The sequence below is a fragment of the Alexandromys fortis genome, unplaced genomic scaffold, assembly GCF_014885135.2.
Source record: "Alexandromys fortis isolate MF-2015 unplaced genomic scaffold, M_Fortis_MF-2015_v1.1 scaffold_52, whole genome shotgun sequence".
In the NCBI taxonomy this organism is placed as follows: domain Eukaryota; kingdom Metazoa; phylum Chordata; class Mammalia; order Rodentia; family Cricetidae; genus Alexandromys; species Alexandromys fortis.
Window position 1 is genome coordinate 7,820,879 of NW_026067929.1, and position 12,786 is coordinate 7,833,664.

The 12,786-nt window shown below is 48.0% G+C and overlaps 1 protein-coding gene across 3 annotated transcripts in view; it reads right to left on the minus strand.

Moving 5' to 3' along the window:
- Positions 1 to 7,979: 7,979 nt before the first annotated feature.
- The window catches only part of Ankh (ANKH inorganic pyrophosphate transport regulator), a 162,031-nt gene continuing 157,224 nt past the window's right edge, over positions 7,980 to 12,786 (minus strand). For all 3 annotated transcript variants that reach the window (XM_050144806.1, XM_050144807.1, XM_050144805.1), the window contains 3 exons: positions 12,031 to 12,154; positions 11,442 to 11,541; positions 7,980 to 9,860 (listed from right to left, as the gene is read on the minus strand). In XM_050144806.1, the coding sequence (XP_050000763.1) occupies positions 9,747 to 9,860; positions 11,442 to 11,541; positions 12,031 to 12,154 (338 nt within the window). In that variant the 3' untranslated portion in view covers positions 7,980 to 9,746. The remainder of the gene's footprint in view (positions 9,861 to 11,441; positions 11,542 to 12,030; positions 12,155 to 12,786) is intronic.

The following is a 12,786-nucleotide window of genomic DNA, read 5'->3' on the forward strand; positions in this document are numbered from 1 at the left end:
GGTGTGTGGGGAGCTGGAGAGATGGCTCAGCAGTTAAGAGTACCAGCTGCTCTTCCAGAGTACTCTGGTTTAATTCCCAGTATCCACATAGCAGCTCATAATGTTCTGTAACTCCAGTTCCAGGGGGCCTGACACCATGGCAAAACACCAAAGCACATAAAGTAAAATAAGATTTGGTGTTTGTTATTAGGCAGTGTTAAGGTAGAAGATAGTCCATGATCAGCACAGTGACTGAAGGTATGCAGTTTGGCTGTGGATCTGGGCCTACTCTACGTAAGATGAGCATGACCTGGGTAAGTTACCGATCCTCCCTAAATCTTTATCTTAACCGTGCACAAGCTGTCTGAGGTGGTGGTGGAGAAAGATGCCCTCAGCCTGCAAAACAGGTCTCCAACAATAAATAGTCCTTGTCACGTGTTTGCTGGGCAAAGGCTGCTGCGCACAGAGCTCCTTTCATCTGTGTTGACCACTCTAGTTGCTGAAAATGCACCTGTAAGTGGGATAGCTCGTGCGGGGCTGTCACAGAAAAAGGTAATGGAAATCGGGGATCAGCACTCTCGCTTAGTCGGGGCACTAACGGGTTTTGTAGTCCTCAGAAAGCATCTCTTAGAGAGCAGTGCTGTGTCACTAACAGAAAACAAAACAAAAAAAATGACAGAAACCCTTTCTGTGTTAAATAAGTCAGTGCTACAACTCATTGTTGACAGTTGGGGCTCTCTAAAGTTGAATCTGAGGAAGGAGGCAAGAGGCAGAGCTAAGATCTTAGGACGAGCACTGCCCTAAGCCAGCCTCACCTCCCTGGGCCCGGCCAAGGCTTAGTTCACATTCTCTGCTCTTGGGGTATATTCAGGGACCCTTCTGTCCTCCACCTTTTCCCCAGTTCAGAGTTTTCATTGACAGCTGCCTTGATGTGCTAACACTTCCTCCTTGTAAGCTCAGAATCCAGTGACAATCCTGCAGTCTGACATGGAGCAGCCTGAAGATGCCCCTTTGTCTCCAGCTAGCCTTGTTATTGACATGGCCAGCTCTGAGCCAATGAACACTGTTGCTGCTTGGCCCATCATGCTTGGCCCTACCAGGCTGGACAGCGCACTGACATGAAGGTACCAACTCCATGGATTCTCTTGTGGCATTTTGTGCCTTCATGGACAGGAAGTTGTCTGTTCAAGCTTCGTAGCTAGATACCCAATGCCTGGAGGAGAAGGGCCAGTCCAGAAAAACATACTCGTCAGTCTAATAGATTCCAGAACTTTCTCTGTAGTATGTGATGTAAAGCAGTGTGTGTGTGTGTGTGTGTGTGTGTGTGTGTGTGTGCACGCCACTAATGATTGTGCAGGGTGGAGGACTCAAAATACCAGGTGGTAACATTCTGGTCCTGAGGACACGTGGGCTGGAGAAAAACTGTTCTAGAACGTTGATGGAAGTTTCCATCCCGCTGGGTTCCACAGCCATTCAGTCCCAAATAAACACACAGAGGCTTATATTAATTATAAACTGGCCTGTGGGCTCAGGTTTATTATTAACTAGCTCTTACAACTTAAATTAACCCGTAATTCTTACCTATGTTTAACCACGTGGCTTGGTACCTTTTCTCAGTAAGCCATTCTCATATTGCTTCCTGTGCTTCTGGATGGCGACTGCATCTCTGCCTTTCCTCCTCCCAGAATTTTCCTAGTCCTGCTGCCCCACCTATACTTCCTGCCTGGCTACTGGCCAACCAGTGTTTTATTAAACCAATACGTGTGACAGATCTTTAGAGTGTATAAGAGCATTATCCCACAGCACCAGAGGCACATCTGCCGTCTAGCCCACACCTGGCCCGGTGACCCTCATGGTGGAAGGAGACAACTGACTCCTGCAGGTTGTCCTTTGGTGACATGAAATTTATGTCCTGGCAATGCTAACACAGGCATGGGCAGCCCGTATATGGTGGTTCTGTTGAACTTGTCCTTATTGGGGTTCATGATAAGTTGGTGAGGACAACTGACCAGGTCTCTTCCTCTTGGGGTGCTTTTTGGTGACCCCCCAAAAGTTGAAAATTAATACATTTTAAAATAAGAATCCTGGGAGTAACAGGAGTGGGATGAAATGCACAAGTGTCTGCCTTCCTCTGGCTGTACTGCCCTTGATAACACCAGAAAGCAGAAGTCAAGAGTGTGGTTTGCTCCCCATGGGTCCTAGGCTAAGCCACACAGGAAGGGGAAGAAATGGGAGTTATTAGGAGGTAGGACAGGGTTAGTGAGACCTTGATTGTGATGCCTGAGACTCACCTGGACAGGATGCCACAGAAATAGAGCAATGCAGACCTGCCCTGTGTATGGTGGTGTTCTTCCGGGAGGTTAGCTACTGCCACTTGGGCCAGTACATCTTCAGACTGTCTGTAGGAGAGGCAGACTCTGAGCTCACCTTGACTCTAGCCAGATAGGAAGATATGTATGTCCTAGTTCCTTGGTGGAAGCAAAGAATATGACCTTTTAGTATTTCAAAAATGCAATTGGCATGATGACTTGTCTATAGTCAGCATCTGAGAAGCTGAAGCAGGAGGATTACGAGTTCCAGGCCATCCTATGTAAGTTATCAAGACTGTATTTCAAAAGGCAAAACAACAAAGCAAAGCAAACTCGCAGTATAAGCAGAATAGAAGATGTGATTAAAAGATATGAACAGTAAAGAAGGAAACGTCCAGCCTTAAGGAAATTAGGAAGCTTATAACCATAGGGATTATGGGGATATGAAAATGCAGATAAAGAATGTGAAAAAGTCATCTCTTGAGTTATGCTGTCATAGGGCGTTTTCTCCAAAGACTGGCCAAGACTTCAGGTGACAGGAGCCAGGCAGGTTTTCTCAGACCTCACCAGCATTGGGGCAGAGAAAAACCTGGAGGAGGTTCAGAGAGGACTGCCTGTATGCCTAAAGTGCTGGGAAATAAAACCATCGTGCAGAAAAAATACCAGAGGGAAAGTGGGTCATATTTAACTATGACAGGAAGTGGGAGTGGGGAATCTGCTGGGAGATTTTAGCTACCGAGGCAAAGGGCTAAACTTAGAATGTAAATTTGGAAAATGAGGAAACTAGAGTTAAGATTAGGAAATCAAGTGACTGGTGGGTGAGTAAAATAGGCGAATGATTAGGATAAGAAAACCAAGAAACTGCAAAAAAGCTAGATGATGCAGCAGCCTTTCATCTGCAGTTTGCCCTGAGCTGAAAGGCTGTAAGTTGAGCACATGGGGAGGAAGGGACTTAATTTCATTAGAGCAGGGGAATGTGGATTTGCTGTTTGTTCTGACCTCAGGAATAAGGTCATCTTCCCATTGTCAAGTGCATACTGCGTTCTAAACCTGGATCATACATGAAATGCTGGGGCAGGAAGGAGCTCAGACCGTGAGTGGGCAGGTGATCAGAGGCCAGAGAAGTGTGGAAGGCCTTGCTGTGGGCTCCAGTCCTCTGGGTTGAAAGCTTCCCTTCAGTGAGAGAGTGTGCCAGTGTTGGGCAGAATCTCCTGTGTGTCTCTGTCGGGTTTCTGAAGCTCTGATTCTTTAGTCATACCAGCTGTAGACAGTCATTTTAGTATGGCATTACAGAGCAAAGCAAAACGTGTCATTCAGTACAAGGAACAAGGTCATCCCTCCAGAACCTTACAGATGTGGCACCCCTGGGGTAATGAACCTGCTTTGTGGTGGCATGGCTGACAATGTGTGGTGCTAACTTCTGTGACGTACACCCTGAATCTGCTCTGTGACACAAAGGTGCTATAGCCTTCATTCAGAAGCTGGTTTGGGCAAATATGGGTCTTAAATTTCACAGCCTCATACCACAGGAACCAGAGTCCCCCTGGCCTAATGTTCTGCAGCTCCAAAGGCTGCCTTTCCTGAACTCACAGTTGGAAATATGTTTCTGGCATAGTTTATAGCAACTACCACTGTGCACGATGTGGAATTTCCATGAAGTTGTATACTGTACGGCAACCATACTGTCTAGGGTGTAGGAACGGGTTCATTTTTTTCTGCTGATTAAGAGAGTTTGGCAGGAGAGTTTGAAAGTCAAAATCAAGGTTTGCCTAAAGTGAAAGGACCTGAGTAGTAGCCTCCTGGGGTTCTTAGTCTCGTTAATGAGGGTTTTATTAAAATGGATCAAATGGAAGCTTGAGGACAATTTTATACGTGTTTAAAAAAGAACTCCCAGAGCAAGCCAACTGTAAATCTCAGTATTTACCCAGAGGGGAGAGGAGAAGAGAAGGAAAAAAAATCCATGCTGTACTTCAGCAGGTAGCCATATGGTGGGGAGAGGTTTTGGGGGAAAAAAGCACAGAATCCCAAAGTACTGGAAAAAAAAAACATATTTAGCTTTCTGCCAGTATTTTAAAGGAGACAGAAAAAACGAGTTGTACCTTTTAGAGTGAGAACCCAGCTGAACCCTAAGGCAGGTTAGAGGGACTGTGCCAGGGGCTGGGATCCTGAGAAGTAAAAGTACATATCTAATTAGAGGAATTTATTCTGCTTATCTCTTCTGCCTGGCGTCTGGTGCGTCTGCCTTCCCCTGGGTGCTCCACCTTCCTGGCATGCTCCCACAGCCGGGTGGTTGGCATGCTGACCCATGCTCACTCTTACATGTTGGGTAACTTAGATGTTAGGCCTCTGCCCAGGCCAGAGATTTTATCCTCTTGACCAGAAGGAACAGTTTTCTTTTGGTGGAACTTTACCACTGCTGTGTTAGAACCAGTTTTACCTGGTCTGTCCTCGTGTACACCAAGGAACTCCTAATTCTGATGTAAAAGCAATCCCCATTTTGTGTGTTGTTTCGATATGTATTGGTTGATGTTTGTTTCTGCAGAAGTAGAGGTCAAGTCTTGCTGGTGAGGTGCACTTGGAGCTACATGACCTCACTGAAGAGGTCCTATATGAAAACATTGACTAAATCCATGCATGTGTATCTGATAGCTATCTTTAAAAGTGCATCTCTCCTCGCTAGGTTTTGAGAGATTCTGGTTGATTGATTGCAAATGAAGGAGAAAAAAATTGTCATTGGACTGGAGAGATAGCTTGGTGTTTAAGAGTGCTTGCCTGGAATCATGAGGGCAGAGTTCAGATCCCAGTATCTACTTAAACTGGGGGTCAGAGCCAAGATTGATGGGTCTTGATGGCTTCCAGCTTGGGCAACAGATTATGAGCCCCAGGTTAACAAAGGGACCCCATTTCCAAGGAAATAAGACAGTGATTCTGGACTCTGTATTTTGTGTGCAGTTGTGTGAACACCCCGTGTTGTGCACAGTTGTGAGAACACCCACACTAAAGTGTACATGCACAAAGACAGGCACTAAATAGAAATCTTAAAACTGTATTCCTGAAAGCTTTGAAGGCGCTAGTTACAATTCTCTGGAACCACTTGTACTTGGTAGAGAATTTGTTTCCTTTGATCTAGGTGCCTTTCCCAGCAGGGGGCCACAGCAGCAGCGCTAACAACGGACCTTCCATCTTGTGAAGGAAAAAAAGTTTAAAAGACTCTTTGTCTTCTCATTATTTTCCCTTTTGAGATCAGTCTGTAAACTCTGCAATTAGCTGTGTTTGCTGCCTTCTAAGCGGAGTTTGGGTGGTTTTGATGACAGGCCTGTGTCTCTCCTGCTTGCTTCTGTGTTCATTTTAGTCGCCAGCCTTTGGGTGAGCGAGCAGGCAACTACATCCTGTTTCATGTGCGGTTAGGTCAGCTGATAAATCACCTGATGTTTTGCTTCTTCAAATGACAGAAATAGAGGCTCAGAGTAACCACACAGAGAAGTAGCTCTCATGGTTTCCAAACACATTGCTTTTTGATGCTTCGGATGCTTTTTATAAAAGAGCCTTGTCTAGGGGTTGTGTGGAAAGGCAGCCAGAAACCACCGGGTTTGCACAGATAACCCCGAAGTCATCTCACCCTCCCAGGTCCTACCAGAGACAGCATTATATCTGTTATAGAAGTGTGGGGTAGCACCGAGAACAAGAGGGAGCCCTCTCCTGAATGCGGCTCAGGAGGTTCCATTTGAAGTTTGGCAGCTAGCTCTCTTGCAATACCCTAGGCCGACACCTGGCTGGTCGCCACACACCAGCACATAATGTTCTCATCACACTGTATTTAAGGCTTTACTGAAGCAAGAAAAAAAATCAGTACAAAAAACATTTCTCCCTGGGTGCACACCTTTAATCCCAGGCAGAAGCAGGTGGATCTTTGAGTTCAAGGCCAACCTGACCAGCTAAATCCAGGACAGGCTCCAAAGCTACAAAGAAACCCCATCTCGAAATAAAAATAAGACAAAAATATTTCTCAAGGAAACATAATTTAATTATAAGAGGTCAGAGGTGGTGGCGCACCCCTTTAATCCCAGAATTCAGGAAGCAGAGGCCAGAGGATCTCTGAGTTCAAGGACAGCTTGGTCTATGTAGTGAGTTCCAGGACAGCCAGGGCTATGTAGAGAAACACTGTCTCAAAAACAAAACAAAACCCCACAATACCCGAAAAATAATGACAAGAACATTGGTATTTCCTATTTCCTAACACAGATTTCACTCTCATTACGGGTTTGGGGAGAAAGTTGTTGAATCTAGAAAAGAGTTCCTTTCCCTCTGCCTATTTCAGAAGAGACTATCCCCAAACAGAATACTTAGCAGGGTGGGGAAGCTGGGAGCTAGAGTGTAGCTCAGTGGAGGGGGTGTCTGCCTAGCCCCCAGTTTCATCTCCAGAGCAGACATACACACACCCACGGGCATCCTGCACTAAGGGAGTGGTTTAATTCTTTAGAGAGTAGTAACCCCATCCCATGATGGAGGTGCGTAATCGTCTCAGTCCCGCCAGGTCCAGAAGGGGCCACATTGCAAGGATGCAGCTCGAGTCTGTGGAAGCTGACACTACTGCCGTCCACATTGACTCCTCCTGAGATACACCTTAAACCGGTATTAAGGGTTTTCATTTCTGAGGCCCTCTACGGACATTTCCAAGTCAAACCATCAGCGAATGCCAAGAGACAGATGGCCTCCAATGGGAGAGGAGTCCCTTTGCTGCAAGAGAAGCCCAACACAGGCAGCAAGGGGTGACTGACAGGCAAAGAAGTGACCTCTCTAGTGACTGAGTCCTCCGCGGTGAGTGTCCTGCTAGCCGCAAGCCCTGCAGTGAGCCCTGCAGTGGGTAGGCTTTGCCCTTCTGTGAGTCACAGCCATCCTCTGTTTACTCAGTTCCCGGTGCCCTAGAGATGCCCTGTGTACCAGGACCCAGTAAACAGGGGCAGGGCAAATGGCAGGTGTGCACTTAGAATGACCCCTGTTGCCCCTCAGGAAAACAGCCCTCCCTGCTGCTCAGAGGAAAGCCTCACTCTAGAAAGGCTTCACTGGGGCCACCAGCGTGGATGAAAACCCTCCCCATGGCCTTGCAACTTTAGGTTGTATTTGTCTACAGTTGCTTAACCCTCAGAAAGTCCTACCTGGTCTTCCCGCAGTCGTTGACAAGAGGATTTCCCAGGCAGGGTCCTTTTCTGTTGTTAGTTGCGCAAAACGTTTAAAAATAACACTAGGCCGGTGAAGCAGGCTGTCCTAATGCCTTTGGAAAGTAGAGAAAGTGACCCCTGCCCAAGTCCAGACGATGGAATTTTTAGTTCGAACATAACAGTATGACAGCTCAGAGTTCTGCCTTAGGATGTCAAGAGACAACACAGGCCCAAAGAAGGGAGCAGAATATGTGGAGATGCCTGCCCTGCAAGTGAGGGTCTGAACAAGTCCTGCAGAACTGCAGCTCCACTGCTGAGGCCCGGGAAGGCAGGACATCCTAGGTTCTCAGGAATTCTAACACAGCTTTCTTCATCTTCACCAAGGGAGGTGGCTCTGGACTTGAAGCTTTGCATCCTAATTGCACAATGGAGAGTTGCTTAGCTGTTCTTTCTTACACCTAGGGGGGAAGTTCCATCTTTGCCATTTGATACTGAACCTCCAACCCCAGAAGCATGAAAATAGCCACACATGTTAAAAAATACTGCTGTTTAATTTTCTAGTCATGTACTTTAAAAAGCCAATACAATTAAGACTTTTAAGTTATCTTTTCAGATCTGCCCCTGAAATCACCGACAAGCAGCTACGGCAGCACATAGGCTGTGTTCCCATGGTGGGCACATATGAAGGACATTGGGTATCCGGAAATGGGAACAAGCCTGTGCAGCCGACAGCCAACCTTTGCCCTTACAGTCTTAGCATGAGGATTACACAACATGGAAAAAAGAAACGCAAGAGGCCTGCCTTTTTCTCCTTTTTTGCCTTTGCCCTTCCAACTTTTACTTGTCTGCACAAGTGGCCCATTTTCTCTGTAGGCTGCCCATCAGGAAACATTGTTTTCTTGGCATCTACAGGCCCTGACATTCATACACAAAGGACTCTGTAACGTACAACGGTCACTGGTACAACGTGAGTGAGCTGTAGGTATGTGGAGCACGTAGCAATCACCGAATTATATTAGAGACATTTTATTGAAAATGCGAAAATAGGAAATGTATTATAGCCTAAAATAAATTACATAACATATACAGCATATATTTATATCTTTAAAATATTTGTTTTGTTTAGGTTCTTTCAGTCTAGTTATTTTGACTAAATCAGGAATTTAGTGAACTGTATCCATAATTTTTTTTTTTTAAAGGAAAAAACCCGCTTTCCAAAACTTAGAAAAATATACCGCACTAAATGGAATTCCAATGCATTGTTTCAGGGGTATCACACAGTGACTCTGATACTTGTTTATAAAATGTCTTGCTTTATGGTGTGGAGGGGAGTACCATAGTACAGTTACCTGTCCCCAGAGCTGTGACTAAGAACGGCAGAAACAGGTAACACACCTACATCAGAAGTTACGAGACAGGAACCTGGCATTAGAACGGATTACGACTTAAAGCTCTGCTCACTGTGGAAACGAAATGGACAGTTAGGACACTCCACTTCTCTCACTCTAGCGCCCCCTTCAGGGAAGGCGAGTGAAAAGCAAGCCTTCAGGGAAAGTCATGCGGAAGGGTGCTGCCGTTTGGAGTGGCGCTTCAGGGACAACTCTGCAAAGTCAGCTCGTGTATATACACTGCGGGTTGTGGCAACTCAGCGAGATGCTGATGATCAAGTCTGTTTGTGACTGATCCGATTTCTACAGGAGATTACATTTCCATTCCTTTGGCCCGGTATGACCCCCGCCCCCAAGCTCTTCCTCTGGGAGCAGGGAGCGTCTGGGCTGCAGCCTGTGGCCCACTGGTGTGTGTGGTTGAGAGTTCATGACTCCAAAGTGGGAGGGGGTGTGGTGGGCACCAGGCCACATCTCTGTTACAGCCACAGGATTGGGGAGCAAGTCAGAAGAGGCTGAGCTGTGACCTGTTGATTCTTAAGAGGCAAACATGGACAGGAAGAGTCTGGCCCAAGAGGCAATGGCGCAGCCCAAGTCCTTTGGTTCCAAAGTGGAGATTGTCCAAGGGAGTAGAAACGTTGACCAGGAGGTGGCTCTATCTTTTGGGTTTTTATGAAGCAGGGGCATGAAGTCAGCGGTTCTGTGTTTACAAAGTGACAGTAAAGACCTTTCTCTAGGTCCCCACATCTATGAGCATACCCAGTATGCTAGAGAATTTATATGAAACCTTTAAATCAAGGCCTCTTTCATAACCAAAAGTAAAAATTAAAAATCAGAAAACAGCTCGACGGGAGGAGGAGGAACGAGATGATGCTGTTGTCTTGACTGTCCCTGCAGTGCCCCTGGGCCTGTGCTCATTCATTTTCCTCCCTCATTTCGACAATGTCTGTCACCTCCTCTGTTGGAGGCATGTCGGTCATTGCTGAGTCTTCCCCCTCGGTGCCTGACTCATTCTCCATCTTCTTTTTCTAGATGAAAGAAGACAAATGAGAGTGGGGATGTGGCCAGGACATCCACAGCAGTACCGCAAGGAGGGTTTAAGGTGTGAGGCAGCCTGGTCCAGGACGAATCTAGTCAATGTATTCCTTGCACTGTGGCTGTTCACGTACCTGATGTGTGTCTGGTACACAGTGCTAGGTACTCTCGGGGACCCTGTCCCTCATATCCTTGCTGTCATTCTTTGGGGTGTAGCCTTAGACGACAGCTCCCTACAGCCTTTCAAATGGAGGCTTTGCTTCTCCCACATCCTGCTAAAACCCCAAGCTTTGAACCTTTATGGTCTAGATTAGTCCATCTGTCATTGGTCGGTTTCCCCTGTGACAGCTCTAGGTTCACTCTGTCCTGCCTGTTACACACCCTAATTCCTGGTGGCCTCACTGCATCCTGTTTTGTCCTTGCAGAAAGTGCCTTCTTAGCAGTCAATCGCCACTCCATCATTCCTGAGTCCATGCAGACCTTGTGTCCTCAGCGCTTTGAGCAACAGATTAGAGTGAGAAAACCGGCCCCCCCCCCCCCCCCCCCCCCGGCCTCTTCCAGCACTTTCTTCTCAGAACCCAGCTCCCATCACTGCTCTGCCCATGCCACTCCTGTGGCTCGGCCTTCTGTGTCCTCTACCCGCCCTTTGGTTTGAATGGGATGCTCAGTGATTACAACCACATTCTTGCTTGCTTTCTTTGAGTCCTAGTTGCCAGATAAAACCCTGACCTCAGACAGGCTCCAATCTCCCAATCTCAGCTGGGAATGCCAATGTGGCTGGAGGCCTATAAGAAGTCCTGTGCTGCAGTGCCTACTGTAGGGAGCTGTCCTCTGTGGCAGGGCCTTCCCAGACCTTCTCTCTCTACTCTCCTAGCAAGCTCAGGCTTTCACACGCCCTTCTCTGTCTTCCGGTCTTCATCATGGCCGTCTGTCAGGGGCAACTTGTTTTTTTACTTAACTGACCCAAGCAAAAGCAACCAGAAGAGCTCCCATGACTGCCCCCCCCAATTTAGTGGAGATCCCATCACAGCTGCCCACCCCCTTGGTGTGCACTTGGCTGATGGACGCTGCTGTCCTTTCTCCCACTAGGATCCTATTTCATTGGGTCAGTCCCCAAAGCAAGCACTTCACTGACTTCACCCAATCTTAAGTGGTTTTCTGAAATTCACGTTTATAGCCTTTCCTCTCCAGAGCAAAACAGCTCCTAAGAGTTGTCTGTACATAGAATCTTCAACACTCTTTTTACTTCCTTGGGCTCTCCTTGCCAGCTTTGTTGCTTCCTCTATACCCCCAGCCTGAAAGCACAGACATGCTGGGATCATGTCTTGGGCTCCCTTCATCTGTCTATATCCACTCCTGGGTTAATCTCATCTAGGTGCAGAACATGCAGTTGGAATACCCGCCTTCAGGTCAGGCTGAGAGTTTATTACCAGAGTGGGTGTGGTGTGGAAGGGGTGAGGTAGCCCAGCAGGATTAGAACACAGGGTTAGAACAGACTTCCTGAACCAGAGAAATTATTTGTAAAGGCAGAGAGAGGTTCCGATGTCCCCAAAGCTGTAACCATAGTTTCTCACCTGTTTCCGGTAGACGTAGCACGCTGCAATGGCAACCATGGTAGATTCTCCCACAAACCCTGCTAGAAGGGAGCCCACACCTAGTGTGGCTCCATGCACCCTGGAAATGAGAACACAAGGAATGACATACTCAATGGATATTGCTTAAAACCAGGAATATGACAGACCAGTCCAGTGAGGTCCAGAACAATGGTATCCTTCTTCCACTGGGCTCAGGACAGGACCTAACATCCACCCACCTTTACAGTAGACCTGTGTGACTCAGGGCTGAGCCGGCCGGCTCCTGTTCCATTGGTACCACAGCCCTAGTGACCAGCCTGTGCCCCCTCACTAGAGATCAGGAGTTCTGAGGGCAGGGCCTTTCTCCCTCTCTGGTTTACAGTTCCTCACCATAGGAAGTGAGCCCTGAGTCGCATCGCCTGTGTCCAGGCTAGTGTGGCTCTAGTCTCACTGGTGCAGGCAGACAAGTGTGTCCTGAATCTCTAGCTCTAACATGCTGGGGGATTTCAGTTGGTTATGCAGATTTTAATCCTCTAAACAGAACGCTTCAGTGGCAAAGGATTCTCAGACAGATGCCATGAACACATACCCCAGGTAAGGCAGGACCACGAGGCTGGTGATGAGGACGATGATCCGCAGGACGGAGCTGGGCGCCAGGACGAAGGTTTTCTTCAGTGTCATCAGCCATCCAGTGAGATGGGCCCTCACGGTCACTGCCAAGGAGAGGACTTGTCAGGGGTGTGGCCTGCTTCCACCCTGCTTCATCCCACCCTCTGCTGTGGGCCCAGGATAGCAACTCTTAGAAACCAACGGCCAGTGCGAACTCCCAGCCTAGCTGCGGGGACTCAGGGCTGGTCCTCTGTCTTCCTGTGGTCGCCGATCCCTAACTTTGAAGCCTAGCTGGGGTCTTCTGGCCTTCTCGGTCCTGTGTCTAGGTGGCCAGCTGTAGGCAGCTGCCTTGCTCCACTGGGATCACCGCTGTTCTGGTGGGCCCAGCTAGTCCTAGGATGGCCTAGTGCACTCCAGCTCCTCTCCCTGCAGATTAGCTCTGACCGCCCTCCTCCAGCAGGGAAAGCTCCAGGAAAGAGGCAGTGCTGATGCTGGCTGAGCAGAAGAGCTGGGAGCAGAAGCTGCCACCTTTCTGTTGTCCGAGAGCAGAGGGGATGGGACAGTGAAACGAAGATGACCTTGTCCCCATCTCTCACTGGGCCTTCTTGGGCCAACCCTGACCACCCCATCCATAGCTGTTTTCCCTCCTCCCTCTGGTCATGGTGCCACCGCTCATCCAATCTGTTGCTACTGCACAACGATTGCACCCACTTCCCACGCCTGCTCTTGGGCATCC